Below are 18,779 nucleotides of genomic sequence, written 5' to 3'. Positions count from 1 at the left end.
CCGTGCTGTCGCCCTCCACCCCCGCCACCCCACCCCGTTCCCCAAGGCTGTTGTGATTGCGGGACTCGATGTGACAGCTCGGGGCTGGGGGGGAGGGGGTAATCCCTCCTCCCCACCCCCGCCCAGGAGAGACCCAGACGCCGCGCCGGCCTCTTCCTGCACCTCGCCAGCCCCGCAGCCGCGGGAGGACGGGGCGCGGCTTCCCGAGAGCCGGGCCCGGCTCGCCCGGCGGCGGCAGCTGCTGCACCCTGGGGGCGGGGAGCGGGCGCTGGGGGGGCCTGGAGCGGAGCGGCGGCGGGAGCCCCGGCCTGGCAGCGCGGCTTCAAGTTTCCACCGGCGCGTGGTTGTGCAACCGCCAGAGGAGCGGGAGCCGCGGGCGCCTCGGAAAACAAGCCGAGCCCATAAACAAAGCCACGTGGGCTCGGGCGGGGGGGCCGGGCCAGGAGCAGGCGGCTCTTCCGGCAACAAAGGGCCGGAGCCAGCGGCCCGGGATAAATACTGCGGCCGCGCTGGCCGCGCAGCACTCCGGCCGGCCCCGCGCGCCCCGCGACCCTCCCCAGCGCCGCGCCCTCTGCGAGCACAGGACCCGGCTCCGCAGCCCCGAGCCCTCCACGCCGCTTCCCTGCAGCCGCGCCCTCGCCGGCCTCGGCCCCCGGAGCTCCCGCCTGGGGCGACAGTTCCCCGAGGCCGTCCAGCCGGTGCGGTCCATCAGTCCGTCGAGTCCGTCGCGTCGTGCCCGGTGCCATGCCATTCCTCGGGCAGGACTGGCGGTCCCCCGGGCAGAGCTGGGTGAAGACGGCCGACGGCTGGAAGCGCTTCCTGGATGAGAAGAGCGGCAGCTTCGTGAGCGACCTCAGCAGGTGGGTGGATCCGCCACCACCTTCCAGCCCAGCGAAACAGACCTGGGCTGATTTCGGGGGCGCGAGGCGGGTGAATGAGGGGGCAGGCCGGACTGGGACGGAGTAAGGAGGGAGCCCCGATCCGGGAGGTGGGGTGGAGGGTGGAATGGGCGGGAGTTGGGGGGAGTCGACCCCTTTCTGCAGAGATCGCCAGAGCACGGGATTTGGGGAATCTGGTTTCTCTTGTTGTTCAAGGTCAGCGTCTCCGAGTGGGCACAACTCTTTACAGAACCCCGGTCCCCCTGAGAATCTGACGACAATCGCGGATCTTGTCCGCAAACGTTCAGACTTAAGCACACAACTTAAGGGGACCCCGGTCTTAAGGACACCAGTCGCGCAGGGTGCCTGTGCGGGGGCGCGGGCGAGTGGGCTGCGCACTTTTCACCGCTGGGGCTGCGGGGCTCGGGGCACCCAAGGGAGGTGGGCACACGTCGGGTGACGCGATGGGACCTGGGACCAGCGCCTCCAGGCTCTTCCCACGCACAGGCGACCGCAGAGTGGGCAGGGAGGATGAGTAACCAGGAGGGGCGGCCAGATGGTCCCTGGGGCACCGGCGCTTGCGGGGCGGACTTGAGGAACCGGGCTAAAGACTTGCGGCTGCAGAACTGCGGAGGAGGGAAGGGAGGCGGGACTGAAACCCACAAGACTTCTGCTTCTGAGAGGACGAAGCATTTGCACCTGTTTCCTCAGTGGCCCTTTCGGTCAGTTTCCTGGCGGAATAATTTCAAGTGACGGCTGTCCACTGCAGAAAGCCCACCTGAGCTCTGTCAGTCTGGTGGAAAAGCCGAGTTACCCTCAATCGCGTGCTCTGCCTGGTTAATAATAATGCAGGAGTGCTGTCTAATAAGCTAGACAGGTCTGGAATCTGTCAGTCCAGGATCTGAACAGTCGACTTCCAGATCCCCGCCATTTGGCACAGGTGAGGAGGGCAATGAAAGTGGGTCCCCAGGGGACCAGTGCAGCCCAGCCATCCTTGGGTGCCTTTTCTCTCAGCCTTTGGTTGAAACCACTGGCACCAGAGCCCTTAAATTGATTTTGGTAGAGAATTCTGTAACTGAAAGGGGTTCCCATTTACCAAGATTTACCAGTGATTTATTTATTTATTTATTTTCTGAGCCCCTGGCACTCAATTTTAAGGAAACTATCAAGAAAGTATGGTTATTTTGATAGCTGGACCTCCAGACTGCCCCCCCCCCCGCCGCAATGTGTCTGTGATTTGTGAAGTGTTAAAACTCCTTAGTCTTCAATGAAAAAAACAGAAAACCAGAAAGCATTTAATCCTGGGGAGAGATGAGAGCATGCGTAACTCTTATGCTAAAGACACTTTGAGGCAGTTCCTGTGCAATTTGGGGAGCAAATAAGAAATCTTATTTATGGAAAATCAGATAATTTACTTAGAGCAAAATAAAAAGACCAGTGGCTGTCACTGGACTCTTCCCTTTTAGGGATGCAAGTTACCAATGATGCCTAAATCATTCTCCCTAGACTAGAAGGTTCCTTCCTCCTCTTCCTAAGGAATGATCTGATAGTTTGGTACTTTATTTCTGTACAGCAGTTCTCAGTCTTTGTGGGGGAGGGGGGTACCAAGGATCTGCTGACCGGTGTCCCCGTGGCTCCCCTACTTGTAATTGTAGGCTGCAGACCCCTGGGCTCACTCAGCAGGAGAGGATTCAAACTCCAGAGCCTCTGGTTCCTATAAATAGTTACACTTTATCTGCTCCAGGAGATAAACTGCTCTCAATCCCCTTAGAAGCAAATAGTGTGCCTCTCTCGAGGTAGTATGGGAGACCAGAAGTTGGTTTCAACTTACCCAAGTTTAACTGAGGCCGGGATCAGGTAGCTTCACACCCCTCTGTCCCCTTCCTGAGCCTCTTTTCTTTCCTCCCATTTCCTGCCCTCTGAGCCAAAACTGTGGCACTGCTGAAGTTATCACAAATGGTGATCAATACACAGGTCCCGACCCCCTGCGGCTCTTGGATGAGTCAGAGTTTAGGAATCATGTGGTAGCTCCTAGCAAAGCAGCCGGCTGTTTGTTTGTGGAGTACTTTTTTTTTTTTCCTTCACCAATTGTAAACAATCCCTTCCCTACTTAGCCTGAGACGTCTGCCAACTTCTTAAAAGCAGTTGGCCTTCTGAGACCTAAGTTGGTAGTCTCAAATATCCCCACTGTTTTTAGCCTTGGTGATGTTTCTCTGTGATGTAAGGTTTGGGCCGAACCCCTGCCTACACAGGTGAAGTTGAATGCCTCTCCTGTTAGAAAACAAAAGGCAGACCCTTTCAAAGGGGGGAGGAAAGGGTAATAAAACAGAGAACTACAGAGCCAGGGTACACTTCTCTAGTTCCAAGTACCATCCCGTGAGCTGCCTGAAGGGGAGTCAGGAACGAAGGGCGCCTTTGGTGTGTTTTGACCTGGGGACAGTGTTTAGTGTCAACCACACTGTGTCTGCGCCACACACCTTCTCTGGACTCTGCTGGCCATTGTCTCTGTGTTCCAAGCCCCATCCCTCTCCAACAGCAGAACAGTACTAAATCCATGCCAGCTAGGAGCCCCTTCTCACCAACAACCCCCTAGTTTCCCCCATCCCCAGGATGAGTCATCTCAGCGATGTGAGAGCCTCAGGCCACACTTCTCCACGTCTCCAGTTCTGCACTGAAAACTCCCGTGTTGCTTTCCAGGATAGCTGAGGCTGAACCAGGAAGCAGGAAGTTGACCTTGGTACCCTGGATGAGTAGTGCAGGAGATAAAAATAATAGTTCAGATTTTTATGAGGGCTTACTGTGTGCTGGGAAGCCACTGGTCTGTGAGCTTCGTATATTAAGCTGTTTGTTTGACCAGAACAATCTGGCTGCTAGCCAAGGGAGTTTGACCGTTTGGGTATGAAGGGGAGCAAACTAGCATAGAAATCTCACAGGCCTTACTCTACAGCTAAGCCCTTTGGGGCAGGCACTGGCTTTCTTAGATGGCCTGTTAATACAAACAAAATGAGAAATCAGCCTCTTTATTCCCTTTCCTCCCTTTTTATCTCCTCTGCCCAAATGGTCTTAATTTTGAAATCTTTCCACCTTTTCGAAGGTTGTTCTTCGGTATCTTGGTTAAGTGCCTGTTGACAGTATAGGGCTGGGGCAGGTCTTTTTTTCTTATTCTAGGCCTGTGTCTATAAAAATCAAGATTAGTAAAAACGGACCACAAAATAGCAACTTTAGTGGATATTATTGAATTTAATGAAGAAAGTAGACTCTTTAAATAGTTTTGCTTAAAAAAAAAAAATTAAATGTCATGGTTCCTAAATGGTGGTGGCTTTTCTTGTTAAAATTTTCAGTTGTAATTTTCCATTGGCTTTGCATTTCCTTGAAATGGATGAAATTGAACTCTCAAAATAGCCTCTAACTGAATAAATTATTGCTTGACAGAAAACTTATAAGCAGGCAACACAAATGAATCTCCTAGCCCTTCCTTCCAGGACCTACCTCTGGAGTCCAAAACCTAAAAACCAAGAGAAAAGTGCAGGCCTTGTCTTTGGTTGAAGTTTATCTACATTCAGTAGTGGGAGAGCATCCTCAATGATGTCAAATTCTGATTAAACTTAACTTTGAAAATGAGTCACTTGGGCTTAAAGCAGATTGTCATTTCAATAAGGAAGGCAGGTGCTCAAATTCCTTTGAGTAATGTTCTCAATTAGAAGAGAGTCAGAGAAACTATAAATATTTAAAATTTCTGGAGAATGGCCACAGTCTATGGTCCAGGCTCTGAAAACTTTCTGCTAAATCTCAAATGTGGGATTAAGAGAATAAGGCTGATTTATTTTATGGTTCTCTACAGGTGGAATTGAGGCTCTCAATTTTTGTTCAGAGTGCGGAAGTATGTTTTCTTTAAAAATAAGCCTTCATGTGGCCTTTTTACACACAAAAGGCTCTCCCTTTGCTTTCTAAAGCTGTTTTTAGCTTTGGTATATCCTGGACCAGTCAAGTGATCTTCCCTGTTTCCCTTCTCCTCAACTTTGATAGAAATTTCTTGTTGGCTTTAATGACTCACTGTGAAACTTAAAAATATCCTCTTTCGCCCCAATGAAAAGAAGAAGGTTGTAGCTCTTAGGAAACCCGGTAAATAGTATTAAACATGACCTTTATAGGGCAGATTAACAAATGATTATTCGGCTCAGGTCATGATCTCAGGGTCCTGGGATCGAGCCCCTCATCGGGCTCTCCGCTCAGCAGGGAGTCTTCTCCCCACCCTCTGCCTGCCTCTCTGCCTACTTGTGATGTCTGTCTGTCAAATAAACAAATCAAATCTTTTTTTAAAAAATGATTATCCATCAAGCTCCTCCCCATGGGCCCAGAATATTGTTGGTGATGTCACATGTAAGCATTTATGTAGCAAGATACTTACAGAAGTGCTACCTAAGAGATTGATTTCAGCAACAGGATACTGGAAATTATTTTAAACCCTCTTTTCTCTTTTACTATTTACATAACGTCCGTGGAATGGAGAAGTGCAGGTGTGCCTCCTTTTACCCAATAGCCAAATGTCAGAAGATTTAAAGCAAATCCCCTTTTAAATTCAGCAAAGGGACTCAGAAAATTAAAGGACTCTGATATATTGGTGATAGAAGAAAAAGGCCCTAATTTATGTTTATCAGTGGGCATTAGAAATCCTGCCTCTTGCATCCATACCCATGGGGTTTGGAAGAGCTACTCACTCTTCCTCAGTATTTCTCTGGCATCCCTTCTGCAGAAACTCTTCAGAGACTCACTGCAATGTTACAGGGGTTTGTACTAGCCTAGAACTCAGCCTACCGATGGAAATATGCACCTGACCCCAAGTGAACCTGTGCGTCCTTCAGTGACCTGTGATGGGGGCAGTTCTGTCTTTTCAGCCCTTATAAACTTATGAGCTGTGAATTCAGCTGGTTTCATTTAGGACCCAAGGTCTTCACCCCACAGCATGATGCCTAGTGTTAGTCACAGAATTACATGAAACCTAAACAATTAGCACTGTACACAAAACATCGCCTAGAAATGGAGGGTATAAGTCCGATTTGGGCAAATGTGATCATGTTTCAGAGGCATGACAGAGCATGCTCGTTACAAGCCGCTCGGGCACACTTTCAATGGGTGGATTGTATGGTCTGCGAATTATATCTCCATAAAGCTGTTTTTTTAGAAAGCCGCTTAGGGTGGGTGCTTTTGCAAAATGCAGGCATTGTGGGACTACAGTGATACCAGTAATCCTCCCTCTCCCTCCTCCCCCTGCAGTCATCATTCTTGCTTAAAGTAATATTGTGGTGCCCAGCATTGCCCTTGGTTAAAGGGTACAGGGCTGTGTGTTGGACACAATGGCAGGCACTGTTGGAAATTGAAAAGACGCAGAAGCCCCCATCCCTGCCTTCACAGAGACGCAAGAATATTTCACCCCCAAAGAGGGAGGTCTGTGCCTGCACAGAGTTCTTTTCGTGGGGGTTTATTGTTTTGTTGGAAAAGATGTATGTTTGTGTTTTATAACCCAGCGAGTTATTTTTAGAAACAGCGCTTACTAGAGGATCACTGTCCCAGCTCATCCCCTGCTCTGTCATTCCTAGTTACTGCAACAAGGAAGTCTACAACAAGGAGAATCTTTTCAACAGCCTGAACTATGATGTTGCAGCCAAGAAGAGAAAGAAGGACATGCTGAATAGCAAAACCAAAACTCAGTGTAAGCCATTTGCTTTGAACTTGGAAGAAGGCTGTCTGAAGATCGCTAGGATGGGTTCTTTGCAGGGGGAGAAAGAAAATCAGACCCCAAATGTGAGACATCTGCTTGAATGTTGACGGTGACATTGACAGAGGTCCCTGGGGTCTCTGCAGTCCGAAAGCCGGCTGTGCGTGTTACAAGCAAGAGTGTGTTCCTTATAGACTTGTTTATAAGTCAGCGGGTAGTCGGGGTGTTTTTCTCCTGCTGGTCACTTACATCTGACGTAATTAATTTAGTTACGATACAGGGATAGGGCCAGTTGAATCCGTTCCAGCATGTGCTTTTATTTGACACTGAGCTTTGAGGCTTGGGATATAGATCTGTTTCTCCCTCTTTCCTTGCATAAATCCCATTACGTTTCAAAATGCCGTACATAAGAGTGTAAAGTTCTATTAGTAAGCAAGAACTACAGCTCTTCCGTTTAAGCCACCTGGACAACATGATTTCCTCATGTTACCTGCTTTATTTCCACTTTTTATGGCCTTGCCTCAGCTGTAGGCTTGGCATTTAAAACAAACTTGTCTTTGGATATTTGATTTTTTTCCCCCCCAATTTGGAGCTTTGGTCCTCTAATAAGTCCGATGATCAAAGATGTGCAGTGCTTCAGACCAAGTGGGCCGTAACACCGGCACAAGTCTGCTGCAGAAATCAGGCATTTACATCTCTTAGATTATCCGTACAGTCTGTCTTTTTGTCAAAATGTTTGACCCATTGGATATGTGAAAAAGAAACAGGTTTAAAATTTGGGGCATGCTGCAAATTTTAAAGCTGGGGGGGTTGTGTTTTTTTGTTTTTTTTTTAATTTTTATTTCTTTATTTATTTATTGTCTCTGTAGATTTCCACCAAGAAAAATGGATCTATGTTCACAAAGGAAGTACTAAAGAGGTGAGCATCTGTCCGTTTGTTAAAGAATATGCTTGGCTTTCAGCCTCTCCCAACAGGGTAGAGAGGGGAAGCCGGGCAAGAATATTACTCCAGGTCGCGGCCGTTGTCCTGGGTGCCGGTGATGGTGGCTGGCAGCCCGTCACCTAGCCGACCTTCAGAGTTTAGGGCTACAGAGTGAGAAGCAAAAGTCATTAAGTAGACTCTCAAATCACTCAGTGAGATTATGTAAAATGCTTTATAAAGATTAATATACCCATCTCAAATGTATTGTTATAAAGTCCTGGCCTTTCCCCCAGAGCAGTGCCTCTGTTTTGTTCTGAGATCTCTTCAGACTCCAACTTTGTTAAGGTTTAGCCCTGGAAGGGCTCATGGCCAAACACGGCAGAAGTTTTTAACAAGAGTGTGCAGGGGACAAGACACTGTAATAAGTACATTCACATGACACTTTATAAAATCCTCTTATGTATATTTTCTCTCTGCACGGGCATCTGCTCCAATACCTAGGATACAACACAGTCTGGTAGAATGATAGAATCTCTCTCAGTGTCAGGGACCTTGGTGAAATGTACATCCCTGCCTGTTTGAGGCCCTGCTGGGGGTGGTGAGGGGAACAGGGACCTACCCACGACCACCCAGATCCTGGGAGCAGAGCTGGGGCAGAGTCAGGGCTCTCTGCTCCCAGTTCCTTGTGTGTTCACAGGTCAAAGAGCAAAACTTCCTTTTGCTGCCTCATGAAGCCTTAAAAATGCTTCTGATGATCACAATGAGAAAAGCACTAAAGATCCGAGGCAGGGTAGCAGGCAGAGCTGAACCTGGGAAGTGTAGTTCCCCTCCCAGGAGACGTTACAGTGACCCACTAGCATCGGGTCACCCATCATACATCCAGCTCCCAACCTTCCCTTGATAAGCAGCTACTGATGATCTCCCCATTCAAGTCTGTGCAAGGGCTCAAATGGTACAAATCTTGAAGAGGGGTGTGTAATGCATGAGTCACTGGCTAACGCAGCTGCTGGCTATACCCCGCATGGTTGTGGCTCGCAGGGGATTCCCAGAAAGAGCTGCTCATGGCACAGGAAAGCCACAGGTGGCCATAAGTTACCTAAGACCGGCATCCAGCCTGTCAGTAGAGTCCGGGGGGGAGGACTGTTCTGGAGAATGACCTCTGCACCCCCTATTTTCACATCCAGCGCCACGGCTATTGCACTTTGGGGGAAGCTTTCAACAGGTTGGACTTCTCAACGGCCATTCTGGATTCCAGAAGGTTTAACTACGTCGTACGGGTAAGTCTCTGAAGGTTGCGAGTCTCGGCTGAATTGTCTTTTCAGGTTGTCTTGAGGTCATTATCTGCCCCACCCCCCGCCCCTGCCCCAGCCAAATAGCTTCTTAGGACGCTGGGAATTTTGAGGAAAGCAGAAAACAAGCTTGTCCACCCACTTCTCTCCAGATGGACTTCAAGTGCTTGTGTGGGTCCCATTAGGGCATTCCTGAGATTGGCTCTGACAGACAGCAGTGGCCATGATGCTCATGTGAGCCACTCCCAGCCCCCACGGATAAATGGGGACACAGTGCAGGCAGCAACATGAGCCAGAGCAAATCCAGCAGAAAGCAACACCAGGGCATGTCCTCGGGTTGTTCTCACTGTCCTCCTCCCTGACCTGCTTGAGCGGACTCTAGGTGACCCCAAGGCAGTCGTGGTTTAGGCTACAAAACCAGATGAGTTCAAACACCCCAGTGCTTCCTACCCATGACTCCCTTCCATCCTATGGGAGGACGTATTCAGTCTCGTGTTCACCAAAGCTTGAAACTACCTGTTTGGGTCACTTGCTTTCCATTTGAAACCGTATTTTGGGGGGGGGGGGGGCGCAGTTAATGAGTTTTGGCAAAATATTCGTGATGAATGGAGTAAAGCACATGAGCCTAGCCATGCCCCTCAAGTCCGTGATTCTTTTTAACCGCTTCATTGTTGTTGCTTCCCCCGTTCTTTGGTCTCTGGTGCATTTCTGTCCGTGGTTCAACCAGGGAGGTTGCGGCTCAGATGTTTTAGGCTCAGAAGCAGGAAAGAATTTACTCACAAGGGGTGTTGATTGGTTGGGTTTTCATTCTTTCTCCTGGGTTGTGCTGTTCCGTGCTGGGTCACTGAGTCAGATGATAGCCACGGCTCAGCCAGAGTGATGACATCAAGCCCCCATGAGGCCTGGGTCATTCACCTGTCATCTGGGCAGATACAGGCCTGGCTGTCCCAGCGGACCTGATACCCAGGCCTCCTTGGAGTTCAGAAGCTCTGAGCTGAGCCTGTGACCACATGAGCAGGTCTGTCTGCTCTCAGCTGAGCCTTTATTGCCATCCAAAAGGGATGAACATGAGAGACCTTCTGGATGAAATGTCCATGTCATTCAGTGTGACTCTGCCGCTCCAGGGAGATCACTGTGGCCTGCAACCCGGCCCAGGCTGGCTGGAGAGAGGCCCAGCAAGAGCTGGAAACTCTGTTACTAAGAATATGAATAGTTTCCATGTTCTAGGTGTCAGGGGAGGACACCCAGTTCTGATGTCTTAATTACAAACGGATCAGCAAAACGGTCCAGTTTTAGATAGTTCTCCTTCCTACCTGTTTTTCCTTTCCCAAGAAATAAAGCAAAGGGACAAGACTACAGTAGCCAAAAATCTATTTCCATATAATTCTGTACATTCACCTTTATCCTTCCATGCACCCTACGTAGTGGAGGGACTTTGCCGATCCATTTAAACAAATGGAAACACTGCAAGGTAAAATGACCTGCTCAAGGTTACGGAGCTGTGTAAGCAACAAAATTGGAATTGGAAACCGAGTCTGTCTTCGAGTCCACACTCTCCACTGTACAGTGGGTCGTCTGTAAGCAGAGGATGGAAAAGTACAATGGTCTGAAGTCAAGCTATTTCAGGCCCTACTTTCTGCCTATTTCAGCCTCCCTAAGCCTCCTCTGCCCCTTCTGTAAGGATTTATAACCCCTCACAGGGTGGCTGTCCACTCAGTAATGTATTTTCTATGGAGATACCCTGCAAACCAGAACCTGTTATTCAGGGTCAGCTACAATATTTATTACTACCTACTAACCGAAATTATTAATTCTCCCTAATACGCCTTTTCAGGCCAGCTGATAAATGTTTTTCTCCTTAAAAAAAAGGGGGAGGAAATCTTGCATTTGATAAAGACCCAGGATAGAGAACTTGTATCTCGTAGTATCTAATTGTAAACTATGAGCACTTTTCTGTAAATAATGTTTAAGTCAGAGAAACTGCTACATGCTTTCGGAGTTGTCAGGTTCAGCGGTAGTGGAAAAATGTTTCTATTTTGGAAAGAACCATCTTTTTTTCCCTTTCACTGTTCAAGTCCTCTATAATTTGAGAAATAATGTTATTTTTATAAAGAGCTTAAAACATTTTAATGATAGGCACTGCATTTTGAGGGTTTTCTACCAAGCAACTTTATGCACATCTCATATATTCTTCTTATCCTTAAACCAACTTTGCAGAGTAGCTTGCCAATATGTCCCCGCCCCCTCCCCACTCGCCCAGCATCTGACTACTTCTACCTAATGGCTTCCTAATACAGTACTACAGTGACTCCTTAGTTCCAGTGAATGACTGAACCAGCTTCAAAAGCCTTTAAAAAAATTTTTTTAAATATTTTAAATTTTTTTTTAATTTCTTTAAGGCCAAGTACATTTTTAAAAAATGGGTTGTGTTCATGCTGGCTGTCATCTTCAAAAACAGACCATGCAGAGGAAATAAAAGAGATGGCTAACACCCCTATTGCAAGATTTCATCATTTTTACCAGTAAATATGAAAATTTTATGGAATTTTTTTAAAATCAAAAATTTTTAACATAAACTGGAGAGGTTTTCCATACAGCGTCCGTACCTTATTTCAATAGGCTTCAGGTTCTACTCACTGTCTTCACCCCCTTCCCTACACATGCCCGATGGCTTAAATACAATAGAACTGTGGGTTTTAAAGAGGATTTAAACCCTTTAGAGGCAAGGACTTACCCATTTATGAAAGGTCGTTTTAAAAAATTGGTTTACACCGTGCCTCAAGGCCAACACAGCTTGGAGCTGGCGAGGATTCCAGGGGCTGGGCTGGTGGTGGGCTTGGCACTTGGTCACCAGGAGGAGGAGAAAGCTGATTAACGCAGTCAGGGCACAGCGCGCGGCCAGTAGGGAAAAACAGGTCTCCAGTAAACCAGGAGAGGACTTTGGAGACCACACACTGACTCCTGGCTCTCTGACATGAGCCTGCGATGGCCCACTGGTTCTCATTTGAACGGCTGTCCATTAGAATCGCCTGCAACGCCTGTTGGTCTACAGACGCCCACCTCTAAAGCATCCGATTTAATGAGCTGAAGGTGATGCCCACACATTGCTTCTTAAATTTATCCTTCAAGTGATCCCTGTGTTTTCAAGTTTGAGAACCAGCTCAAAAAACTCCCGGGAGCCCAAATGCCCTAGTTTGCACGCAGTGTTTTCAAACACGAGACAGGGAGGCTCAAAAGAAGAGAGGATTTTAATGCTTTAATGCCAGGATGGCCTCTGACCTGGTCTCCCAGCTCGCTCTCGCTCACTCTTGCTCTCTCTTTTGGCTCTTGATGCCCCCTCCAGACCAGCAAGGTCCTGGAGAACCCTGAGGGCCACCTCCTGACTGGAATGAACGGACCCACAGGTGTTAGCAGATCAGAAAAGGATAAGCAAACGCTTGTAACCCCACTCTCTAGCCCTCTGCAGCAAAAAAGAACATCCCAAGTGAAACCCAGGCACATTCTTACTTCTTTTCTGCATTACCACCCTAAGATCATTTGAACGTTTCCAGCAAGTTACTGCATTCCTACCACCCCTAAAAGTCTCTTCCAAAAACATGTTTTAGTTTAAGTTGACTGGCGGTTTGGCCAACAAAAGGCTGAAATATGGCACTGTGACTCAAATTCAAACCCAATGCCTTAAATTAAGGGTGTGCTGTTGCCAACCCCCTGGTGGGTCGTGATGTGCCTGACAAGCCCCGCCCCTTCACCGGGTTCCTTGGCCGCAGTGACCTTGGTTTAATTTGGCACTGCCCTAGACCCGGCGCCTTCCTTGGGTGGAGGGTGGCCCCTGCCACCTGGGTCTTAAAACCAGGGGTTCTTTTTCCCCTGGGACAGAGCAGCTGGGATAGAGGGAAAGAGGCTTGTCACCCAGACACAGCAAAGTCAAAAGAACAGAGCCATTGTGAGCCTACTTGAAAGTGACTTGCAGAAATGATTGGGAATTAACATTTGAGGGCCCAAGGTGGGGATTAGGTTGCCAGTGCTACCAGAGAAAGTCTGTGTCTTAGAACTCCTGGGTTTCCCATTATATGTTAATTTAAAAAAAAAAAAAAAAGAATTCCTGGCTTTCTGTCATAATATGCATTCAGGCTTTGCATAACAGATCCTGCAATATCTGGGTACCCACAGAAGTGGGGAACACTCACAGACACAGGTGTATGCCCAGACAAGTGGAGAGCACCTGTGAAAATGAGGGGGATGGCCAGGAGCCCAGCATAGTGGTATTTTGGACCATTGACCCCAAACAATGTCAGCATGTACTCCCCATATATGTGTGTTCATAAATTCATCTGTGACTCACCTACCTATTAAAGGTGCTAATAATGGTATCTGCCCCGTCATGTTGCCCAGAGAGTTACAACTTGATTTTAATCCTTTCCAACAGTGCCTGGTACAGGGTAAGAACTCGAGGAGAATCTCTTGTTGCCATTAATATCCTCATCTGTCGGGTCCTGATTACAGGCATTAGAAAACACACACACAGGAAGATGATCGAAATAAGAGAGATTAAAGATGAAATGGAGAGCTGGATGTTTTCTGGTTTTTCTGCCTACTGTCCTCTCCCATCCCACTGTGGAGACCGCAGGATCAAATTTTTTTTTCTTAAGGGCTCCGAATCTAAACCTTATCCCACTAGAGGCCCAGAAATAGATTTTATACAAAAATTCAGTCTAGTTTCTAGGATAAGTCAGGGACTTACTGAAGAACCAGCCTCCTTCCTTGTAGGATGGCCAGGACTCGGCGAGGTAGAGAGGCGAATGGCAGGCTTTGCGGCACAAGTGGCAGGAGCAGAAATCTGGAGACGGGAAAGAACGGGACGGGGCGGGGGGCGGGGGGAGGGAGGGCAGATGGACCAGAGACTGAGGGCGGTGTGACATCCAGCCTCATGGAATCCCAGGGTGGAGGGGACGATGCTGGAGCAGACGGGAAGCCCAGTCGCAGCAGGAACATGGAGGCAAACAGAGCCGCTCCGACTGCTGCAACGGCGAGCAGGGCAACGTTACAAGTTCAAAAATACCTGGGACAGATAGAAGACAGGCGAGTTTCTCTCCAGGGAGAATACAATTAATTTGTATAAACTTGGCCCTCCTTCTTAGGATTTTAACGCCCTCAGTTAGAGAGATGTTTCCCTTGCAAATAATATTTACTCGATCTTGACGTGCCTGAAGATTATTCATGCCGCTGAAATGTTTCCTCTTCCAACCTGTCAGTGTTCAAGCTCAAAGTCAGGACAAAACTTTCCAGGTTTTTAATCGCTGTTGTCCACTGAATAAATAAGTGTCCTGAAAGGACAAGGCACTTGGTACAAGCGGAGGCAGCGCCTGACGTAACCAAGGGTTTCTTCCAGAAGACCCAAAGCTTCCTGGAGGCACCCAGCTTGGGTACGGAGCAGTGAGAACCGCAGGCTTCTGCCGCTCTGGCCTACCTTTGATAGCCCGGAGGCATGCTTCTCCATCAGACCTACAGCTCAAACGTCAAGGCGCACTGTCCTAGGACATGGAAGAATTTAGAGATAAGTTCTGTTCTTAACCATGTTCTATGCAGGACAGAGGACGCTTTGAGCACCAGCCTATGATTAACCTCCAGGTGGTTTTGTCTTAAGGGGGCAGGCCAGCTACTGCTTCTGCTCAGTGTCCCTCTAGATCTCGGCTGCTTGCCTCTCTGGGATGGTATCCGGGATATGTATGCACCATAAGTGAATTAACTCCTGAAACATCAGTCTGGGACCAGATCCCGTATGACTCCCAGCTTCACAGTCTGGACCATCTGCCATTGACCGTGATCTGCCTCATCTGGAGAGGCGGGACTTGGGTAAACTCTTGTCCAGGTCTCTTGCAGCTACAGCATACATGCGTTGCAAGACAGATGTATTAGAAAACAGGTATCTGTCACCCACCTACCATGTGCCAGACTGGGGGTAGAGTGGGTGGGAACAAAACAAGCCTTGCTGTCTTGAGGCTCAGATCCCAATTAGAGCGTCCTTGAAGGAGGAAACAAGATCATTTCAGAGATGTGTAAGTGGAACAGGGAGACCAGACGGTTCCCGGAGAGGACAGTCCGAGCAGGTGACCTCCGGACTGAGGCCTGAGGGGTGGGTCGAAGCCAGCACAGGAAGACATGACAAAGGCAGAGGCTGGGAGGGGGGTCCTGCGCCGTCCAGTGCAGGGAACCCAGGACAGGAGGCGCAGCTAGAGCAGAACGGGTCGGGGAAGTGTGGTGCAGAGGGACACTGGAGAAAGGGCACCGGCCAGTCACGGAAAGGAGTTTAGATTCTTCTGGATGTGAAAAGGGGAGCCGCTTGAGGGTTTCAGGCAGAGAAGTGACGGGAGCTCCTGTGTTCTGTAAGTACTAATGCTCTGATGAAATGAAGGGGAGAGAAGAGAGGGGAAACCTCTTTCTGCAGCGAAGTGAGAAAGGAGGAAGTCTGTCTTGTGCCCAGTCATGGTCCACACACCACTTCAGACCGTGCTGGGATCCGCCCCGAGGCTTGCTATGTGATATTGCTTGCAACTTGGTTTTTCTCCTACTCAATGTCTCCAAAACCAGCATGAGCCAAAGCTGAAGGGCAGGATGTGGTTTCTGCCTGCGGTGACCAGCATCCCTTCCTCTGGTAGTCCAGAGCCTTTCCTGTGACGGCACAACTAGTCTCTGCACATCGGGCCGCGTACCCAGGCTGCCCACGTGGCAGTGATACCGTGGAATTCAGGGCTGGGGGGCCAGCGGCTGAGAGCCCTCCGGCCCCTCGTCCTCCTCCTCTTGACCCTCCCCCCACGAACACGGCTGCAGATTACTGGCACCTGGGCTCAGATCTGCCCAGCAGAAAAGAAACCGCTTTTCCCAACAAGACATTTTCCTCTGCTCTCCTGTGGCTGGAGGCAAAGAATCCAGTTGGCTAAGTCCTTTTCATAAATAAACAGCTAGAGAGAGTCCTGCTCCCCTAGCACACAGCTCTCAGAAGTAAAAGGAATCGATTCTGTCATTTTTACCACTAGATCTACATAAAACTACCTGCCCATTCGGGGCCTGCAGAGTTCTACTTCCGTGGAAAGTAGACCTAAGTGGCTCACGGAAAGCAACTGTCCCGTCCCAGTCGTGTTAGTAACACTTTCTGGGGATTTTTTCTCCCTTCCTGGTAAAAGCTGATCACCTGTCACGATGTCCTATTAATAGGGAATTTCTAGACTCTTGTCTCCCAGAACATCGTAATACGTGACATTGCTACTAGTTTTAAAGTTTGGCCCTAGGTGCCCGTTTGATTGACCCTGAAAAGCTGAAGCCCTTAAGTCCTCAAAATATTTATCCTCTGTTAAGACACAAATGGGCACGAGTCCTGGCTCTCCCACTTACGACTGCTAGTGTGATTGAGGTACTTGACTTCTCTGAGCCACAGTGTCCTCTCTTATCAGGTAGAGAACCCAACCCTTGGCTCACCGTGGAAGACTAAACAAGGTCAGATCATACATGTGAAGTTCTTAGTGCTGATGCGTAGTGACCCTGATATGTAGTGACCCCCGTTACTGTTAGCAAAATAAGACCTCGTGGTAAATGCAATGTAAGACGTGAAATGTAGCAACATTAATTCTCACCAACAGATAGCGAGCTATTAAATGTATCACTAACATAATAAAAATGACAGAAAGGAATATTAAAATTTGAAACCATTTAAGCATTTGGTTGACAATGAATAAAACTGAAATATAGAGATTCTAAAGATCTTTAAACCAGGTGTACTTTACTGATTGACTATGCCCTCCTTAGCAGTGATTTTACCTAGTAATAGTCTTGCATTATGATTAAAAAACTAATGATAATAATGAGTATATTCTTTGTGCCAGACACTGTTGTGAATGTTTTATGAACACAGATCTTCACTGCAACTCTAAAGTGGATGCTATTATTATGCATATTTTACAGATGGGGGAACTGAAGCAGGAAGTTTAGTTCTGAAACCCTCCTAAACTCTATTTATACACATACACACACACACACATAGATATTTCTTAAATTTTATGATATATCTATGATATATATTAAATTTATATATATCACAGATACAGCTATATATCAGAAGTTGGTAAACTATGGCCCAAGGACCAAGTCTGGCCCTCCACGTGTTTTTGTAAATAAAGTTTTATTGGAACACAGCCACATCTACTCATTTACATACTGCCTAAGGCTGCTTTTGCTCTACCACTGCTGAGCTAAGTAGGTGAGTACTTGGGACAAAGAGCATATGGCCCACAAAGCCCAAAATATTGACTATGTGGCTCCTCACAGAAAGTTCACTAAACCTTGATAGCAGCTATAAACTTCACTAAAACACTCGGGTCTGGAAGAGGACAAAATAATATCTTAATAATGCCTTGTATTTGGAATTTAGAGTGGGTTTTCAGATATTTATCTCTGTAATTCTAACAATCGTGTGAAGTGGGTAATCTTTTTATTTCCATCTTTGAAATGAAGTAACTAGGGTTTTGAGAGGTTAACTGACTTACACCGGCGACTAGACCATAAACGCCATGAGTCTAGCCATCACATGTCTTTATGGCCATAGCCACGTCACCAACGCTAGGGCAGAGTGGACACTCAGAAAACACTTGCTAATGGGAGAGAGTGGTAAAGGTCACCCGGCTAGAGAAGCTGGGTCTCCTCCACGGTTTCTTCTCCCGACCCCACCACTCCCTGGTGGTGGAAGGAGGAACTTTTCTCTTGAGATGGGGCTAAACACAAGGGTGCTTGACACGTCCTTCTGCTGTCAGTTGAGAAATTTTTGCTGCTGCATTCCTCCTTCTGCTTAGTCAAACATCATCTCAATCAGAAAGGGCTTTTTGTTTTCCCTCAAATGCATAGTCATAGCCTGGAGAGTTTTCTGTCCTTGTGATTGGTGCATTTTTAGACAAGATTAACACTGACGCCTTCAAGAGATGGTAGTCACGTGGAAGCTGGGTTTTGGACGGATTTCAGGCAGAGAGCTGCCCGCCCTCCTCCCATTCCATGGTGAGTCACAGCTCACAGCTAACTGCCCTTCGGAGAGGGACTCAGGGCTTTTGTTTTCTTTCATCTTGCCTCATGCTGGTCATGTGAGGCGCGGGGTATTATTAGACCATCGGGTTGGCCTTCTGAATCTGGTTGCTGTTGGTCCGGGAGATAAACGAAAGTTCTGGCTGGTCCCTCCGTGCCATTTGTCACTCTTCTCTTGCCTGTCACGTGCTGGTTGGTGACAGAGCTGCACCAGACAAGCAGAGGTCATCCAGTGTGGTCAACGCCCGTGGATGTGGCCTCTACAGATGGACAGACTTCTTGCCTCTCTTTGTGGGTCCTGGGTCAGCTCCTGGCTTCCAGCGCTGGATCGCCAGTACGAATCCTAACCAGCCAGCCTCAGCCTGGCCTCAGCTCCCTCTCCCAGTGTGTGTGAGAGATACAAAAGCCAGGCCGGGAGAGGTTTCGGGGTGTTTTGTTTGGGGTTTGTTTTTGTTTTTGTTTTTTGGTTTTTTGGTTTGTTTTGTTTTTACTGAGAGTAAAATTATGTTCAGGAAATTAAAAGTCTATATGTGGTTTGACAGGCTCCTAAGTGGCTTCAGGAGGACAGAAGTTTTTAAACAAATGGAAGCAGAGGTTCTTTGAATTGCTTAGGGCTTTGATCCAAAAGTTTTAGTTCTCCTCTGTAGCCCGATTTTTGGAAAGTCACTTTGGTAGTTCCCTCAGCCTTGAGTCCAGTGGCCCAGCACAATGTCACACTCGGTGTTTACTGACCTGAAGTGGAGCTGGGCTGGGGCCTGGCCAATGGATGAAACTCCCTTGCAAAGTTTCCTGGGAGCAGAAATTCAAACTCTGAGGTAAAGGAATAGTCTTGGTTCTAAGTCTTCGGCTAGCTAGTTTTAGTTGGGGGCCTGCTGGGCTCTGGTAAAATTGTTTTCACTTCACATCAACCT

General features: G+C 48.1%; 1 protein-coding gene across 1 annotated transcript in view; it reads left to right on the top strand.

Moving 5' to 3' along the window:
- Positions 1-492: 492 nt before the first annotated feature.
- Positions 493-18,779, top strand: part of FBXO32 (F-box protein 32) — a 33,322-nt gene continuing 15,035 nt past the window's right edge. The window contains exons 1-4 of the mRNA XM_004743514.3: positions 493-860; positions 6,476-6,588; positions 7,464-7,513; positions 8,701-8,793. Coding sequence (XP_004743571.1) covers positions 745-860; positions 6,476-6,588; positions 7,464-7,513; positions 8,701-8,793 — 372 coding nt within the window. The 5' untranslated portion in view covers positions 493-744. The remainder of the gene's footprint in view (positions 861-6,475; positions 6,589-7,463; positions 7,514-8,700; positions 8,794-18,779) is intronic.

This window comes from Mustela putorius, unplaced genomic scaffold (assembly GCF_011764305.1).
Source record: "Mustela putorius furo isolate JIRA1106 unplaced genomic scaffold, ASM1176430v1.1 tig00000228_pilon_pilon_pilon, whole genome shotgun sequence".
In the NCBI taxonomy this organism is placed as follows: Eukaryota; Metazoa; Chordata; class Mammalia; order Carnivora; family Mustelidae; genus Mustela; species Mustela putorius.
Note: the sequence above shows the minus strand (reverse complement) of the source record. Positions and strands in the feature narration are given on the sequence as shown.